General features: G+C 40.3%; 2 protein-coding genes across 4 annotated transcripts in view; one reads left to right on the top strand and one right to left on the bottom strand.

Annotated features, from left to right (window-relative positions):
* Nucleotides 1-2,105: 2,105 nt before the first annotated feature.
* Nucleotides 2,106-4,149, top strand: MIXL1 (Mix paired-like homeobox). Of its 2 annotated transcripts, none has more exons than XM_061185367.1 (2): nucleotides 2,106-2,513; nucleotides 3,454-4,149. In XM_061185367.1, exons 1-2 carry the CDS (start codon nucleotides 2,106-2,108, stop codon nucleotides 3,781-3,783), a joined length of 738 nt encoding a protein of 245 aa, XP_061041350.1. In that variant the 3' UTR covers nucleotides 3,784-4,149. The 2 variants fall into 2 exon arrangements, with proteins under 2 accessions (XP_061041350.1, XP_061041351.1); XM_061185368.1 differs by having other exon boundaries at nucleotides 3,478-4,149.
* Nucleotides 4,150-9,937: 5,788 nt separating this feature from the next.
* The window catches only part of LIN9 (lin-9 DREAM MuvB core complex component), a 105,100-nt gene continuing 95,884 nt past the window's right edge, over nucleotides 9,938-19,153 (bottom strand). For both annotated transcript variants that reach the window (XM_061185370.1, XM_061185369.1), the window contains 4 exons: nucleotides 15,998-16,123; nucleotides 10,890-11,069; nucleotides 10,621-10,718; nucleotides 9,938-10,127 (listed from right to left, as the gene is read on the bottom strand). In XM_061185370.1, coding sequence (XP_061041353.1) covers nucleotides 10,022-10,127; nucleotides 10,621-10,718; nucleotides 10,890-11,069; nucleotides 15,998-16,123 — 510 coding nt within the window. In that variant the 3' untranslated portion in view covers nucleotides 9,938-10,021. The remainder of the gene's footprint in view (nucleotides 10,128-10,620; nucleotides 10,719-10,889; nucleotides 11,070-15,997; nucleotides 16,124-19,153) is intronic.

Consider the following 19,153-nt stretch of genomic DNA (forward strand, 5'->3'; position numbering starts at 1 on the left):
TGACCCCTGGGCAGAGTTTCTGGGTTGCTGGGCCATCTGGCTCTTAAACATCAGCTGGCAGCCAGCAGCCGGCAAACCTCTGCTTTCCTTGCGTGGTTGGCCTCCTGATCTCAGAGCGACAGCAGTGGAACTCGGGGTCTGCGCGGATCTGGCTCCATCACCTCTGCCTATGACTGGGAACCCAATGGGCCCAATGTGCCTGGAAGAGAACAACCCCGAGACTGGAGAGGGCCAGGGGGCTTCACCCTCCTCCGAGGCTGGCAGGGGAGCTCAGCAGGGGGCCCGGGGGGTCATGTCTGGAGACCAGCTCGGCACAGTGCCTTTGGAGTCATTTGGGCCTCGTCTAGATTGTGGAGTGTTTCTTGATCTGTAAAACTGGGATAGGAATACCTACTTCATAGGTACATACGTAAAGCACAGCCTAGCACAGTGACACTACAAAAATGGTTTTTGAATTAATGAAAGAATGAGGGAGCATAGTAAAATAAGAGGGTCTGACCTCCCGTCCCATACATCCTCTGCCTAAAAACCCCAATGACCTGGCTAAGGAATAAGGGAGGAAGGGAGGAGAAGGGAGAAAGAGAAAGACGGGGTAAGGGGTGGGTGCAGATGAAGCAGCAGGCTGTGAGAATGGTCGGACTGCCTACAAGAGCCTCAGGGGCTGCGCAAGCGCTCTGGGACACGGTCTCTGACCCTATCCCCTACCCCGACAGGGAGAGAATCAAGCACAGGGCTCCTCTTTGCAGCTGCCCCAAGAATCCTTTTTGATCTGACACCTGGAAAGTCCATCCAGGACGAAAATATCCAAGCTCTTCCTGAGGCTGTCTTGTAGCATTCTAGAATGGATAGAGACGGGTGGGGACTGTAGCCTAAGAGACCCTCCCAACTCAGAGCCCTCTCTGGGTCAGTGACAGTAAATGGCCCTGGTGAAATCAGGGCTCAGGTTCTGGGAGCAAGAAGACCCAGGCCTCTGGGCTCCTCTCCTGAGGACGTGCACTCTGGTGGAGCGGTTCCCATAGTGGACCATGAGTTTCTATAAAGTGAATTCAGTGGCATCCAATTCAACAGATGTTAATTGGTGCCTTATGCATAGCGCCTTATGCATAGTAGATGTACAAAGCAGACACTCAGACTTGAACGAGAGAAGTGGTTCCTGTTAAGACTTTACAATCTAGGAGGGGAAGCAGATACATAAACCATAACCACAGTACAAATCAGGGTAAAACGGGAACCTTAAATGAGGACCAAAGGGCAGAGGCAAGAGAGAGTGGAAACTTGGTGGTGCCCCTTTCACCTCCTCCCTTCCAGCTCAGACGCGTCTTGAGCATTGTTGGGTATCTCCAGAAAGGCCAGCTCAGGAGTCAATAAATGAGTCTAGAAAGGCACATTCTCAACCCTGCTGTGCCTAGGGTACCCTTATTCCTAGGCCTACAGGGACATTCCAGGCAAAAGGTCTCCTCCCCTCCAAGGTGAGTTTACTGTCTCTCTTTGAGGTCTCTTTATCTGCACCCCCTTCTTCTGATTCAGGATTTGTTAGGGAGGCTTGCGGAGGACAGGGGCTGGGCTGTTTGCCCAACCTGGTACAGGGTCTAGCACATAGCAGGGGGGGTAAATAAATATCTTTGATGACGACAGACGAGGCAGCGGGGCAAGGCTCACTGACCTGGCCATACGAGAGAGAGGCGGCCCCCGGCCCTCGCCCCCCTGAGCGGGCGACCTGACCCCAGAGGAGGGCGGTTCCGCCCGCACTCCGCCCACGCACTCGAGGGGCCCCTAGCCGCCGCGCTCCCGGGGCAGACCTGCTCTGGGGGATGTGGATTGCGGTGGCGGTGGCGGGGCTGGCGGGGCGGATGAACGGGGGAGGGGTCGGAGGGGGCCCAGGCCCAAGTTCACGCCTCCCTCCCTCCATCCCACGGGCAGCGGAAGCGATTATTCCCCACCGGCGTCTGGCGGGGCGGGGGGCGGGCTCGCACCCCGAAGAGACACGGGCCTCCCCGCGTCCACCCCTTTGATCGCGCCGCCACACCGGGCCCCCTCCCTCGGCCCCGGGGCCGGTATAACTAGAGGCCGTGCCCCTCCCGGCGCCGCACTGGGGTCCGGCAGCGATGGCCGCAGCTGAGCCCAGCCAGCTCCAGTTCGGGGAGATCGCCGCGCCCCCCGCCTACCGGCCCGCCCACCCCGGCGGGGCGTTCCTGCCGCCCCCGAACCCAGCCGCTGCTCTACTCCCCGCGCGTCCCTCGGGCCCCGGTCCGGAGCGCGGCGCCCCGGTGGCCTTCGCTGGCTTTCTCGGGAGGGGTCCCGGGCCCGCGGCGCCGCCCTCCGCCGCCCTGGGCCCGCCTGCGCCCCCTAAAGGCGCGGCCGTCCCGTCGGCGTCGCAGCGCCGAAAGCGCACGTCGTTCAGACCCGAGCAGCTGCAGCTGCTGGAGCTCGTCTTCCGCCGGACCATGTACCCCGACATCCACCTGCGTGAGCGCCTGGCCGCGCTCACTTTGCTCCCGGAGTCCAGGATCCAGGTGAGCGGCCGCGGCGGGCCGGCACGTTCGCCGGTGCCACTTGCTTGACGTTGGGCAAGTTCCTTCCCTTGAGCCTCGGTGTCCTAGACTGTAAAACCAGTACCTGTTGCCTACGGTGATTGTGAGGCTTAAATGAAATAATTCAGCCGCACGCTCAGTGACTTCTGCCTCTCATTGCTGAGGATAAGAAGGGCCCCTCCGAGGAGGCTAGCTGGTCTCTTGAAATGGTCAGAAAGTAAATCCTCAGCAGGAAGGTAATAGGAAGTATTTTCACACTTTTTCCTTATCCAGGAAGAAGGGACAGATGAGGCACAGTTGGTGTTTCCTCCTGCTGGCTCACCAAGTTGCCCCCCTGGGCCCCTAGGGCACTTTCTTGGCAGGTATTGGGTCTGCAATGTGGGTTGTAAAGGATGTAGCGCCTTGGGGTAAAGCCTGAAGCATATGGAGCTTCTCGTCACAGTCTGAAAAATCTAGCGCAAGGTGCGTTTGTTGCCTAAAGTAATACGGACAGGTTCCTCGGTATTTGTGGGGAAATAGTGAGCTGAAAAATTTATTCATATAAATGAATGAAGTCCACTGAGCAAAATGCCTCCTTAAATAATTTGACAAGGGAGTACACTTTCAAAAACTAATTTTCCAAATTCTGTTAAGGGCTATCATCTTTAAGCATAGTAGCATTATTTTCCTAAAATTCTTAAGTGCTGCTGTTTCTGTGGCCTCATTTTTCATTGCAGATGTCCCTATATAAAGTATAGCTAGAACTAGGTGTTATTCCAATTTTGCATCTGGGAATGGTGAGGCCGAGAAAGCTAGGTGCTCTGATTTGTGAAGTGTTCTGTGAAAACCATAAGGTTCAGGAGCAGGGAGCCAGGGCATGTTAAACTGGAACTTATTATGAACTATGAAGGTGTAATAGTAGCATGAGGACTCCAGCCAAAAGCAGTTTCTCTCTCCCCCTTTCCAGGTGTGGTTCCAGAACAGGCGCGCCAAGTCGCGTCGTCAGAGCGGGAAATCCTTTCAGCCTTCGGCCAGACCAGAGCTTTTCCTCCACCACTCTGCTTGTGAAACTGAAGCAGAATATTTGAAGCCCCAGCTGCCTCTGGAGGTAGATGTGAACTGCCTGCCGGATCCCAACAAGGTTGGAGGAGACATCTCTGACCCTAGCTCCCAAGCTCAGAATTTTGAAACCTATTCTCCTCTCTCTGAAGACATTGGTTCAAAGCTGGACTCATGGGAGGAACACATCTTTTCTGCCTTTGGTAACTCTTGAGGAGTCTGGGAGAATTCAGGATAAGGTCAGAGGAACCATGACTGACAGCCAGGGAGACACACATCAGAATACCATCCTTTCTGGCTTCCATGTTAAGGACTCATCCATGTTAACCTTGGTAATGGTTTTGGGTCATCTCTCACCTGTGAAGCTTCTTCCCCTTTTGCCCATGAACTTTTGCCCATGGCCTGTTCTTTCTTCATAGTACACACCCCCTAGGAGTTCTGGCATTTTTTACCAGTGCATCTCCAAATCTGCACTTTCATTTTGGTCTGGATACCTGCTCCTTCCTACCAGTCCTGTTATTTTTTCGAACTAGTTTTTCAGAACTCACTATCTTCACAAGAACTCCTTGGTTCGACTCAGTTTCCCCTTGTGCTTAACAGCTGCTGTCTTCATATAGCTCCTCCAAGGCTTATACCCTTAGACTCATGTTAACCCAGCTCCTTCAATCCTCATCCTATCATCAGGATTCACTACTTTTTAAATTTGGCCTGACATCTTTATGCTCATTCGTAGCTTCAGTGATCCTGCATCCAGATTATTCAAGAGCCCCCTGCCTCAAGTTTCTCCGCTTTTAAAAAACTACTCTCTAGAAATCTGTAGTAGCCTCCAATTGCTACCAAATTATAAAAACGTTTTGGTTACCCTTCCAGATAACTGACACTGATAGCCTACAGGACAATTATGTGCATCTTCTTAGGGTCACCCATCCACAATATATGCCTCTGTCTCAAAGCCACTCCTTTCAGTTTTAGAACCAAATGAATAACCTCTCTCTTTCAAAACACTCTAGACCTCCCTCTTTCTGAAGGCTGTAACTTTTTCTAATCCTCATTTTGTACCTGTTACTTCAATCACTGCAGCATTACCCTTAGCACTTGTTATTGTACTTCTGTGCAACTTCAGTTTATTATTATTAAATGTTTTCCACAAATGTTTCATTGTAATTCTATTTAAATGAGTTCTGTCCTTTAGATAGCACTTAGTACAGCGCTTCACTCCATAACTGTTCAGTACATATTTTGTGGTCATGAGAAACATTTCTAAAAGGAAAGTTTCTGCAAATGTAGTTTATAAAGCCAGTAATCATGGTATCCGCAGGCCACTGCGCTGAGAAATTTAACTTGGTTAAAAGTCTATCCAGCTTGTTCAAAGTTTAGTAACATGAGTCTTCTGGTTTCAGGAGATTTCTCTTTCCCAATTTATATGGTAAGAATGTATGTAAATTACTAAGTTAGCCCAAGATAAATTATTGCTTCGAGATTTTGAGGGTTTTCAAACTCCTAAGGACAAAAGGAAACTTTGTATATGAGGTAATCATAGGTGAGGTTTCTTTGTAAACTGTGCTTTGGAGGAAGCTCATGAGAAGCCATGGCTGGTGCCAGGACTCAGGTTTGTCTTTTTTTTTTTTTTAATGGAATTTTTTTTTCTTTTGGCCACGCCACGTGACTTGCAGGATCTTAGTTCCCCGACCAGGGATTGAACCCGGGTCCTTGGCAGTGAAAGTGCGGAGTCCTAACCACTGGACCGCCAGGGAATTCCCCAGGACTCAGGTCTTGATGATTACTAGAAGAGTCAGAGCTATGCTGAATGCCTCAGAGATCATACATGCCAGTTACCCTGATTTTCATAGAGGCGTTAAATGGCTTGCACTTTTCAGAGTAGCAAATCCACTATTAAAAGCAACCAGGACATAGTTCAGGCTTTAGTAGCAGACTTGCCTTCTGAACCCTTAGAAGCTGTGTGAAACCAAAAATGAAATGATAAACATTCGCTCTTAGCATTTTCAGTGCTTGTTATGTGCCAAACATCGTGCTCAGGGCCTGCCCCGGGGGTGGCCAGGAAGTCTCACAATCACAGAGCGCTTCCTTAGCATTTAGACTTGTGACAAGGCCAAATGAGATGATATAAATACATTCACAACTGAGAGACACACAATAACTAACTTACAGTCCAGTCCCCTGCCGGGGAGAGACGCCCGCTGGGGGAAGCGCAGGGCAGGGCCCCTGTCCGCCCCAAAGCTTGGGTCTGCGGCCAAGTGGGTGCGCGTCGCCTCCTGTCCGCGTCTGTTTCCCCACTTGTACCAGAAGATACTACAGTACTGCACTATCTCTGGACGGTTGAATCTGAAGATGTGGAACCACAGACACGGAGGAACTACATGTAGGAGGGCTGACTGTGAAGTTACACAGGGATTTCCCACGGCAGGGAGGGTTGGCCCCTAAACACCCTCCCCGCACCACGTTCAAGGGTCAACTGTGTATCAGTCTTTTCCTTTATTGTTAGCACGTTGTGCGTCCAGTTGAAGACATCTTTCCTGCTCCTGGATTATAAAGGTATTTTCGTGGGTTGTCGTCCTACAGTGGCCGTTCATGTTTAGGCTTTCAGTCCACCTGGACTTGACTTTTGAATATGGTGTGAGGTGGGGGGCAAGTCTCATCTGTCTGTCTGTCAAACTGTCCCAGCATCAGATTAACTTTTCAGTTACATCAGCAACTAATTGCTTTATTTTAAAAAGTAATAGAAACACTCCTAAAGTTAGTGAAGTACAAACCACTTCTTTCTTATCTGTAGGCAATTTGAAGATTTTTGTTGGTTTTTTTTGTTGTTGTTGTTAGGGAAAGAAACCATTATAAAAAACCATTTACACTACTTTATTTCACTTAAACATTCGTGTGTCAGGATATTTTTATTTTATCATAAATGATTACTTAAATCACTGGCATAAACATTCCTGAATTTTGAATCACTTTAATTATAAATACTAAATATAAATTTTGAAAAGCTAGAAAGACAATTTCAACACATTTTACATGAAAAACTTAAAACATTCGGTCTTTATTTTCTTTCCGTTCTTACTTTTCCTGGATATTCTCAAATAAAAATAAGCAAATGACTTTAAAAAAAAAAAAACAACTTGCAGTCCACTAAGGATCACATTTAAAGGAAACCTGGTAATTAGTTTATTAACTTTATCATTGCATTTACATTGTGTTATGTTCTGTTTTCCCCAGTGAAGAGTTCAGAAAATCTACAAATATTTAAATATTGCCACAATTTTTAATGTGGGATCCTCTAAGAACAGTGATCTGTACCCCTCTCAAACTCTTAGGAGACCCTAACTGCTAAATGTATTTATTATAGGCACTATATGTTTAATCCTCACAACTGCCATATAAGGTAGGGACTATTATTGTTTTAAAGATTACGAATTTTAAGTAGTGGTTGACAAATCACATAGCTAATAAATGATGGCCAGGACTCAAATCTAGGACTAACTCAGTCCACCATTTATTCACCACCATATAATGCCTGCTATATTGGCCTGGCCTTTTTAGTTAGGACTAATGATAATGTGACAGGTTTAAAGGCAACTCCTTAAGCAGAATTTGTACACCCAAGTGAGTACTGTCTCATCTTTCAAAGCAATCATCATGGAGGACCATACTTTTACTCCAGTGACACTAATGTTGCTTAGAGCTCTTTTGAAACTCTTATTTGTTCATTTGTTCCACAAATATTTGGTGCTTATAAAAGGTACTTTACCAGGGCCTGGAAATAAAATGGTAAGCAACGGTCCCTCCCCTCATGGACCAAAGAGGCCAGTATGTAGACAAAAGAAGAAATATAAAATTGCAAATGTGACAAAGTGCTGGAAGGAGGGGTACACGAAGACCTGGAGATGATGTGCTGTGGTCAAAGAAAGCTTCCCTGAGAAAGTGATGCTGAAGGTAAGATCTGTAGGATGATCAGGAGTTACCAAGGTAAAAGGAGAGGGAACACAGAGGTCACTGAATGTGCAAAGGCCCTGTGGAGTAAGGAGCAGGATGGAGAAATTGTAGGGGAGGCTAGATCATGCCTGGCTGTGTAGGTCTTGTAAGAGAGTTCTGAAATTGTCCTGAGAGCTGTAAGACTTCAGATGGGGATAACATGACCAGTCCTGCATTCTAAGAGTATCGCTCTGGCTGCATCTGAGGAGAGCTGAGTGGATACTGGGAGATAAGTTAGGAAATGACTGCTGTTTTCCAGGCTAGTGATGATGGCAGCTGGGCTAAGAGTACTGGTGATAGTGTAGATGGAGAAAAGTGCATGAATTCAAGGGAAAAATTTTAATTGGCAAGTTTTTTTGTAGATTCTCAATGGTAGCAAGTGAATCTGATTTTTGGAATTAACAGTAATTCAGAACCAAATCTACGTAACACCTGATATGCTTGCTTGCTCGCTCAATCTGGCTTTGATAGTTTTCTTTAGAGCTCCAAAAATGTGTTAAGCAGTGGCAGCATCATTTAAATGAATGTACAGTTGACCCCAAATCACTACTTTGAATTATATAGATTTCTTCTTCCTTACACAAAAATAAAATTCAAATATATTCTTAGGCACAGTTCTTGCCATCAACACATGATGGCACTGAAAGATACGGACAATGCTTAATTAAATATGTGCAAAACCAGGTATAATTTATTTTATTATTTTTTTAACATCTTTATTGGAGTATAATTGTTTTACAATGATGAGGTATAATTTAAGTGTGACAAGTCAGCCTTAAGAAATGTAAAAGAAAAAATGTAAAAAATGCTTACTTAAGTCTAGGCAGAATATATTAAAAAATAAACCCTTCTCTAGGTCTATAGTAAGCCAAGTAACTTAACTTGCTTAGTGTTTTCCACAGTGATTACTCAGTGATGGGAAAAAAAACCCCTAATGATATTTTAATTCAAAATGACTTGGTAATTAATCTGTACCGTTTTTCCTAAAAATATAATTTAGTGGAAATGATAATTTTTAAAAACTTTTTAAATAGAAGGAATACTTATCAACTTGTATTAATTAAATGAAAATGTAGATCATATTAATTTTCATAGATCAATTTATTTAGAATTACAAATATTAAGAATAAAAGATTTATGCATTTCTTAATTAACATAACAGTTTAGCTAAATATAAACTCTGCACTAAAGTTCTGCAGTGGCACAATACCAACAAAGAATATGGAAGCATTTTTAAACTATACAAAAATTTCAAATGGAAAATAATCTTGTTTCAATTTTATTATACATTAACATATAAAAAGTCTCATTTTATGAGACATCTAAAAGAATCAAAGCCACTTCTACAGCTATATCTTAAACTCCAAATCTGAAAACAATTTATTTTATTTTGACTTTATAATATTCTATATTAAAACAGAGAAAATTCCAAATACACACTTTTTACAAGGTTAACATCTTAGGCAGGGTTTTCCTTAAAAAACCAAAAACCAAAAAAGCCCACAACCAAATACAAACCTTTTTCTCCATTTCCTAGCACTGGCTATTATATTTGTTTTCCTTATAAAATCTTTTTACTTTAAAAATTGTGTAACTGTTGGATTTTAACCAGTAATCTGGTTCAAAAGCTGTGCAAATAAACAAAAAATATGAAAATAGTGTGTTATCAGTCTTTTTTTTTTTTTAAAATAAATCCCATAACAATAGCACATCTTCCCCTGAATTGATGGGAAGAGACATGCTAAATTCATTTGCTGAAATTAAGCATCTTGCAGTAATGTTTCTTTCCTGCTCCTTCATTTTCTTTCAACAGACAAACAACAAAGGTTTCTTTTATAAATTATGATAAATTAAAATATTTATTATTATAAAATGATCTCTAGAACCATGTCACATTGCAAGTATATATCATATATACTTGTAAAGTCCATATTTCCCACCTATATTCCAGTGGCTTCCTAAAAATGAGGACTTCCCATATCTCATGATGTTATCTTTTGAAGACTGAGGTGGTGATCAACTAAATGAACTGGAGTTGTAATTTTCTAGATGGAATTTCCACATTGCCATGCATAATGCACAAAAAGACCATGTTTCTTCACGTTCTCCACTGCAGTAGTTGTCTGCATGGGTTGGGTTGAATTCATGCACGTTAAAAAGATGGTCAACATATTCTTCCATGAAATTATATTATGTTCAGACATTTTCAGTTTAAAAGTACTTGCTACTAAACATATGTAACATAAGCAGTGCTACTGCAGCTGAATAATAAAAGAAAAATAAATATAATGCTGGTCAGCAATGCTGGTTTAAGAAGCAGTACAGTATATTAAAATGCCTTATTTGGAGATTTAAATTTCCCTTGTTTTCCAGCAGTTAGGTTATTTGGTGTTGGAAGCCTATATAAAGGAAGAGAACTTCTCAAAAACAATGTCCTATGCAGTTGGAATAATTAAATCTTCTCTTCAGTCTCTATTGGTGTTATTTGCTGCAAAGGCATGTAAGTTTCCCATCTGGCTCAGGCCGCTCTGAATATGTGCAACATGAATTTCTACATTATTCTGAAAGCAACTAAAGAAAGAAGAAACATGGTTAACTACATTATCTCACAAAATGAAGAAAAACAATTTTTAAAAAAGGCAGAGCTGAATTGCAGTTAGGAAATAGCTAAGATAATGACCCCAGGTAAGTAAGAAATCTTCCCTTTACATTAGCCATAATTCTACTTCAGTAGTAATTGAAAAAGTATATTTGAAAGAAGCAAAGAAGCCACAGGAGTACTGGAAAGAGAGGACGAATCTCTCTTTGGGGAAGACTTCTAAGTTGAAATCCATGCTAAACCCAAACCTAAATATTATATGTCTTCTGATTCCTTTATATAAAAAATCCATCTGAAAATTCTACTCTGTCAATAGACTGGATATAACCGAAAAGCTCGTTTACAATTTATTTAAAGGATAAAAATCATATGAATACTTCATAAATATGCAAAAGTCTTAAAGCTTATACTGGAAATCACTATGAATTTAATATAAAAATAATTAGAATACATCTAATGAATTACCTGATATTAGAAGCATCTATTGTACTCTTGATATCATTTAATGAATCTGTAAGTGATTTAAATTCAAAGGAATTCAGGTCTCCTCCTTCTGCCAGACACTAAAAGAAAAAATATTTCAAAATTTAATTGAATTATAGTTCAGATACAGACCAACACTCTGCTCTAATATACAGTTTAATTTTTTAGCAACAAATTAGCATAGTTTGTTTAGGTGTCAAAATTAAGAAAATATTCTTAATATTTTCTCCGAAAAGTTCTCCGAAATTTACCTTAATTTGTAATAAAATAGCTGTAAGCCTGGAGATTAAGTCTGTCAGATTTTCATTTTCAACACAGGGCTGTCCTGTTGAGGAATTTGCATGCCGAACAATTTCCTGTGCTTCTTCCTCACACCTTCGTCTCATATCTGTCGGCTGATCTGCAGGCTGGAGCCCTTGGTCTGGAGCAAGCTGAATACAGATGATTAAAACATAAGATGTACATTCATAAGGCCATGATAATTTCTGTGTGTTTGTGCCCTGTTTTCAGGTTAGGATTTTTATAAATCTAGCATTTATAACAAAAATGATGCTCACTCTTACCTTAGAAGTTTTTTCTCCTCTAACTGTATTTTTTTCTGATTTGTTTTATATTTTTGGTAACTTTTAATTTTGAGATACTTTAAAACTTCTAAAAAAGAATAGAACAAAAAACTCTTGATAACCTTTTGCCCAAATTCACTAACTGCTTATGGTTTACTGTTTGACTTAAACATTTGATCTTTCTCTGCCTGTATATAATTTTTTTTCTCTTAACTATTTGAGAATAAGTTGCAAACACTGCGCCTCTTTACCCCTGAATACTCCAGTTTGTATTTCCTAAGTCCAAGGATATTGTCTTACATAACCACAGTGCAGGGATCACAACCAGGAATCCAGCACTATTTATAATGCCATTTTCTAACAGTCTGTATTCAGATTTCATCAACTGTCCCAACACATAGCTAGTTTTCCCCCTGAAAACATTTGGTTGTCCTGTCCCTCTAGACTCCTTTACTCTGGAACAGTTCCTCGGTCTTTCATGACCTTGATATTTTTGAACAGTACCAGCCAATTATTTTGCATAATATCCCTCAGTGTGGGTTTGTCTGTTTCCTTTTTTTTTTTTTTAATTTATTTATTATTTATTTATTATTTATTTTTGGCTGTGTTGGGTCTTCGTTTCTGTGCGAGGGCTTTCTCTAGTTGCGGCAAGTGGGGGCCACTCTTCATTGCGATGCGCCGGCCTCTCACTGTCGTGGCCTCTCCCGTTGCGGAGCACAGGCTCCAGACGCGCAGGCTCAGTAGTTGTGGCTCACGGGCCTAGTTGCTCCGCGGCATGTGGGATCTTCCCGGACCGGGGCTCGAACCCGTGTCCCCTACACTGGCAGGCAGATTCTCAACCACTGCGCCACCAGGGAAGCCCCTGTCTGTTTCCTTTTGATTAGACTAAGGTTACACACCTTTGGCAGGAACACCACAAAAGTGATGTTGAGTTCTTCTCGGTGCATTGTGATCAGGAGGCACGTGATGTTTATCTGTCCCACTACTGCTGATGTTATCTTTGATCACCTCGGGTAAGGTAGCTATGTGCCTCCTAATCATCGCAGAGAGCTTCCTTGATCGTTCTCAGCGCAGCACACTGCTCCACCGTGGGATGTGCCATAGGTTATTCCGCCAACTCCCTATGTACGGGCATTTAGGTTTTTTCTAATATTTTGCGATTATCAGTAACACTGCAGTGAACAACCTTGTCTTCTAATAACTTAAAAGTTTCTTTAAAATTGAAGTATACATCAACATATAAAAGGATACAAATCCTAAAGTGTATGGGTTAATGAATTTTCACAGATCAAACATGAGAAATCAGCATCGAGATTAAAATGGAACATGACCAGCCCCTCAGAGACCAATTGTCACCTTCCAGTATAATACTCCAAGGGTAACCACCATCCTGACTTCTAGTATCATATGTTGGCTTTTTCTGGCTTTTGACCTTTACATAAACGGAATCATGCATTATATATTCTTTTGTGTCTGACTTTATCTGTTCAATATTTACATATGAACAAATATGTTCACATATTTGTGAGTTCATCCATGGTGTTGTGAGTAGTTGAGTTCATTCATTCATTTTTTTTTTTCTAAGATTTTTTTTTGATGTGGACCATTTTTTTAAAGAAGTCGTTACTGAATCTGTTACAGTATTGCTTCTGTTTTATGTTTTGGTTTTTTGGCTGCAAGGCATGTGGGATCTTAGCTCCCTGACCAGGGATCGAACCTGCACCCCCTGCACTGGAAGGCAAAGTCTTAACCACTGGACCGCCAGGGAAGTCCCAGAGTTCATTCATTCTTATTGCTGAGAATTCCATTGTATATTATATGACAGTTTACTGATTCATTCTAGTATTGATGGGTATTTGGGTAATTTCTAATTATTGGCTATAATGAACAGTGATGCTGTGTATGTTCTAGTGTATATCTTTTGGTAAATGCACGTTCACATATATTTGGTATATATTTAGAAGTAGACTTGCTTGTTCTTATTTTAAAATCAATATTGTACTTCCATAAGAGCTTTGTGAAAATTACATCATTTTACTCCATTAGGAAATGAGCCTATCACATATGGCCTTGCGTACATAATGAGACACAAAAAGACTGGTGAGCAATCCACTTCTGCATGTTTTGTTACATGTTATCTGGGACTGCTTGGTTTGCACCTCTTGTGCATGGTTGCTAGTCCATGGGGAGAACTCTGTTTGCTAGGACAACACATATTGCTATGTAGATAAATGACAATTACCTGGAAAATACAAATGAATGATAACGGATGGCTAAAGGAATGAGCAAAATATACTCAGAGTTTAGTTACAGGTAATCACAGTTCATGTCCCTCAGTTCTATTCAAGTGGATTGATAACATCACCAATGGCAGATCTTTGGGACTTAACTATGAGGCTAGCGTCATAAAAAACTGTTTAAGAATCTCATATCACAAATAGAGATGGCTTTAAATAAACCCATGCACTTATGGTCAATTAATTTACAACAAAGAGGCAAGAATATACAATCGAGAAAAGGCAGTCTCTTCAATAAATGGTGCTGGGAAAAATGGACAGCTACATGTAAAATAACGAAATTAGAACATTCTCTAACACCATATACAAAAATAAACTCAAAATGGATTAAAGACCTAAATGTAAGACCAGATACTATAAAACTCCTAGAGGAAAACATAGGCAGAACACTCTTTGACATAAATTGCAGCAATATTTTTTTGGAGCCGGCTCCTAGAGTAATGGAAACAAAAGCAAAATAAACAAATGGGACCTAATTAAACTTAAAAGCTTTTGCACAGCAAAAGAAACTAAATAAAACAAAAAGACAACCTATTGAATGGGAGAAAATATTTGCAAACGATGCAACCAACAAGGGATTAATTTCCAAAATATACGAACAGCTTATATAGCTCAATATCAAAAAAACAAACAACCCAATAAAAACATGGGCAGAAGATCTAAAGAGACATTTCCCCAAAGACGGCATTCAGATGGCCAACAGGAACATGAAAAGATGCTCCACATCTAATTATTAGAGAAATGCAAATCAAAACTACAATGAGGTATCACCTCACACTGGTCAGAATGGCCATCATCAAAAATTCTATAAATAATAAATGCTGGAGAGGGTGTGGAGAAAGGGGTACCCTCAGACACTGTTGGTGGGAATATAAATTGGTACAGCCAGTATGGAGAATGATATGGAGGTTCCTTAGAAAACTAAAAATAGAGTTACCATTATGATCCAGCAATCCCACTCCTGGGCATATATCCAGAAAAGATGAAAACTCTAATTCAAAAAGATACATGCACCCCAATGTTCACAGCAGCACTATTTACAACAGCCAAGACATGGAAACAACCTAAATGTCCATCAACAGATGAATGGATAAAGAAGATGTGGTATAATATAAGAAAAAAACAAAACAGAACAAAACAAGAAGATGTGGTACATACATACAATGGAATATAACTCAGCCATAAAAAAGAATGCAATAATGCCATTTGCAGCAACATGGATGGACCTAGAGATAATCATAAGTGAAGTAAGTCAGACAGATAAAGACAAAGATCATATGATATCACTTAAACATGGAATCTAAAAAAATGATACCAAAAAAAGATTAAAAAATGATATAAATAAACGTATTTACAAAACAGAAATAGACTCACAGACACAGAAAAGGGGACATATAAAGGGTTACCAAAGGTTTTCCCAAGGGGCGGGGGAAGGATAAATTAGGAATTTGGGATTAATAGATATACACTACCATATATAAAACAGATAAACAGTAAGGACCTACTGTATAGCACAGGGAACTATATTCAATATCTTGTAATAACCTATAATGGAAAAGAATCTGAAAAAGTATATAATTATATATATAATATATATATAAAATTCAGAAACATATACATATATATATGTATCTGAATTACTTTGCTGTACACCTGAAACACTGTAAATCAACTATACTTGAAAAAAAAAAAATAAGAGTGGCTTTACTGGAAATATACAGCCTCTAAGAAAGCAAATGCAGGAGCATACTAAACTCATCACAATCATTTAATTCTTACCTTTTAGTAAGAAACTCAAATTTTAGGTGAACCTGTTGAACCACCTTCATATATATAATTATATGTGCATGATAATGATAACAATAATGATAATTCACAAATAACCCTATAATCTATGTGACTGAAGTTCAAGAATCTATAGTTCTAATGTAAAGTTCAGTTTTTAAATTTTTATTTATTTTTTAAATTGTTTTGGCCACGCCACATGGCTTGCGGGATCTTAGTTCCCTGACCAGGGATTGTACCTGGGCCCTCGGCAGTGAAAGCACGGAGTCTGAACAAGGGAATTCCCAAATATAAGGTTTAAAAAGGAACAAACAAAATTATATACACAGCATGATCATAACTTTGTGAGAAAAAGCATGTATGGTAAAAAAAAAAAAAAAAAAAAAAGTTAGGAGGAAGTAAACCAAAATATAGTCTTTGGGGTAGTGGAATTAAAAGAAATTATTTTTCTGGATGTTTCTAAATTTTTGGAGAGCTATAATATAATCATTTGTAATTCAAACAAACAAAAAACCAACATAATTGATAGCTCACTGTGTATAAAGCACTCTTCAATACTGATGCTGTAAGGAATAGAAATATATATAAAATATGGTTCTGCTAAAGGATGTTGGCTTAATTTGGATTTTCTGAAATGTGATGGTGACAGTATTAAGCTTCAGATAAGAGTGGAGGTCACAGTCCCCTCAAGGGAAATTCATACAAATTACCTACCTCATAGCAGTACTGTTGAACTTTATGCAAAACTTTGTTTAGATCCTTGTTCAGTTGTTCAAGCTCTAGAACAATCGTTGCATATCTCCGCTGAAATTCAATGCCAATGGGCATGGAATATGATTTCTGAGAAGAAAAAAAAAAAAGTCAGATTTTGATAAATTTTTTTTTTTTAACAATGTGATTTCAATTTCTAACAGGACATTGGACTTACTCAAAATAGACTAAAGGTTATTAAAACAGTCTGTACTCAATGCTATTCTTCTTAGATGTGATAATGGTATTATTGCTGTTTAGGAGATTGTCCTTAGGAGTGTCATGATGTCTGTCATTTACTTTTTTTTTTTTTTAAATATTTATTTATTTATTTTTGGCTGCGTTGGGTCTTCGTAGCTGCGCGCGGGCTTTCTCTAGTTGCGGCGAGCGGGGGCTACTCTTCGTTGTGGTGCGTGGGCTTCTCATTGCCGTGGCTTCTCTTGTTGCGGAGCATGGGCTCTAGGCACACAGGCTTCAGTAATTGTGGCACGCGGGCTCAGTAGTTGTGGCTCACAGGCTCTAGAGCACAGGCTCAGCAGTTGTGGCACGTGGGCTTAGCTGCTCCGCGGCATGTGGGATCTGCCCGGACCAGGGATCAAACCCGTGTCCCCTGCATTGGCAGGCGGATTCTTAACCACTGCACCACCAGGGAAGTCCCTGTCATTTACTTTTTAAAAAACAGAGATCGTGTGTGTTTATGTGTATATATATATATATATATATATATATATATAGAGAGAGAGAGAGAGAGAGAGAGAGAGAGAGAGAGAGAGTGTGTGTGTGCGAGAGATTAAATGAAGCAAATGAAGCAAAACTATTGAATCTATATACATGTTTCTCATATAAATCTTTCAACTTTTTTATAACTATCATTTTTAAAAATAAAAAGTTGGTAAAAAATTATATATATGCATTTGAAGTGTTCTAGTTACTGAAACTCAATTGATTCTCCATCTGGAATCAATTCAATATAGCACTATGGATAAGAGCATGGGTGCTAGAATCAGATTATATGTTCAAATCCCAACTCCATCATGTAGTAGCTGTGTGACCTTAAGCAAGTTCCTTAAATTCTCTGTGCCTCTGTTTCCTCATCTGCAAAATGGGGATAAAAGAACATCTACCTAATGAGATTATGGTAAAGATTAAATGAAATAATATATGCCAGTATATTGCCTTCCACATAGAAAATGTTCAGTAAATATTAACTGTTATCATCACTATCATTTCATATTTGCTTCCTACCGGTAAGTGTAAATGGACTTTGATTCCATTTCCTCTCCTCTCTTCGTAACACCTCCAAAAAACTACACTATCTATTCTGCTCCAGCTACAAATGCTGCAATGAGACGTCTTCAGTCAAGCCAAGTTTAACCACACTTCTTTTTTCAGGATTTCTGAGAAAGCAGATCATCATGTACCAGGGAAACAAGTACAGTTAAGAAGGGAAAAGTATACCTAGACTGATAGGGATAAACTACTTACAGTAGCACTAAATCACAGTATTATAATTGTTTAAGCTAACAGAAACCTTAGAGATCATCTTGTTCAGCCTTGTCATTTTACAGATGAGAAAACTGAAGCCCAGGAAAGTTAAATGCTTTGCTTAACAGCACGCACTATTAATGATGTACCAGGCGCTGTTCTAAGTGTTTAACAGAATCTCACTGAATCCTTACAACCATCCCATGAGAAGGGTACTATAATTATTCCCATTTTACATATGGAGGAATCTGAGGCCCATGTACCACAGCCAATAAGTGGCAAGCACACTGGATCTGAAGCTAGACTGCATCAGTCAGAATTCCTCCGCCACTGGGTCTGATGCAGTGAAAGAGAAGGAAGGGAAAGAATGTCACAAGGCGATTAGGGAAGGGATAAGTCATTTTAAAAATTAATTATTTTTTATTTTGTAATTATTTTTTAAACTGAGGTATAATTGACATACAACATTCTATTAGTTTCATGTGTACAACATAACGATTCTATATTTGTATATATTGCAACATGATCACTACAATAAGTCAGTTAGCATCCGTCACCATATACAGTTACAGAATTTTTTTCTTGTGATGAGAACTTTTAAGATTTACTCTCTTAGCAACTTTCAAATGTGCAGCACAGTATTACTAATAGTTTGGTCTGCAGCTTTCCAGTCACTTTCTCAAGGCATTTTATACACATATATGTATAGCTTTTTATAAAAATGAGATCCTACTATAAATATTATTCCACAATTTGTCCAATTACTTAATGTGTCTTAGAGAGCTTTCCATGTTGATATAGACAGATCTAGCTTGTTGCTTTTAAGAACTACATAGTGTGGGACTTCCCTGGTGGTGCAGTGGTTAAGAATCCGCCTGCCAATGCACGGGACACAGGTTCGAGCCCTGGTCTGGGAAGATCCCACATGCCATGGAGCAACTAAGCCCGTGTGCCACAACTACTGAGCCTGTGCTCTAGAGCCCGCGAGCCACAACTACTGCAGCCCACCTGCCTAGAGCCTGTGCTCCACAACAAAGAGAAGCCACCGCAATGAGAAGCCTGCACACTGCAACAAAGAGTAGCCTCTGTTCGCTGCAACTAGAGAAAGCCCGTGCGCAGCAACGAAGACCCAACGCAGCCAAAAAATAAATAAATAAATATATTAAAAAAAAAAAAAAAAGAACTACATAGTGCTCCAGAAGAATGGCTGTCCCATGATTTATTTGACCACTCCTGTTTAGATGGACATATTGTTTCCATCTTTTTTTTTTTTTTTTTTTTTGCTATTACAAACAATGCTGCAATAAACATTCTTGTATGCACACCTTTGTGCATATGCACATGAATGTTCATTTGCAATAGTTAAAAACAGTAAACAATCCAAATGTCCATTGACAGGTGAATGGATAAACAAATTGTGGTACAGCCATACAATGAGATACTACTTAGCAATAAAAAGGAACAATATTGTGCAAACTTTGAAACGTGCAACCAAGAGGGTGAATCAAAACTCATTATACTGATTGAAAAGAGCCAGGCAAAAAAAGAGTACATACTGTATGATTCCATTTATATAAAATTCTAGAAAACACAAATGAATTTATGATGATAGAAATTAGATCAGTAGTTGCTGGA

This window comes from Eubalaena glacialis, chromosome 3, assembly GCF_028564815.1.
Source record: "Eubalaena glacialis isolate mEubGla1 chromosome 3, mEubGla1.1.hap2.+ XY, whole genome shotgun sequence".
In the NCBI taxonomy this organism is placed as follows: domain Eukaryota; kingdom Metazoa; phylum Chordata; class Mammalia; order Artiodactyla; family Balaenidae; genus Eubalaena; species Eubalaena glacialis.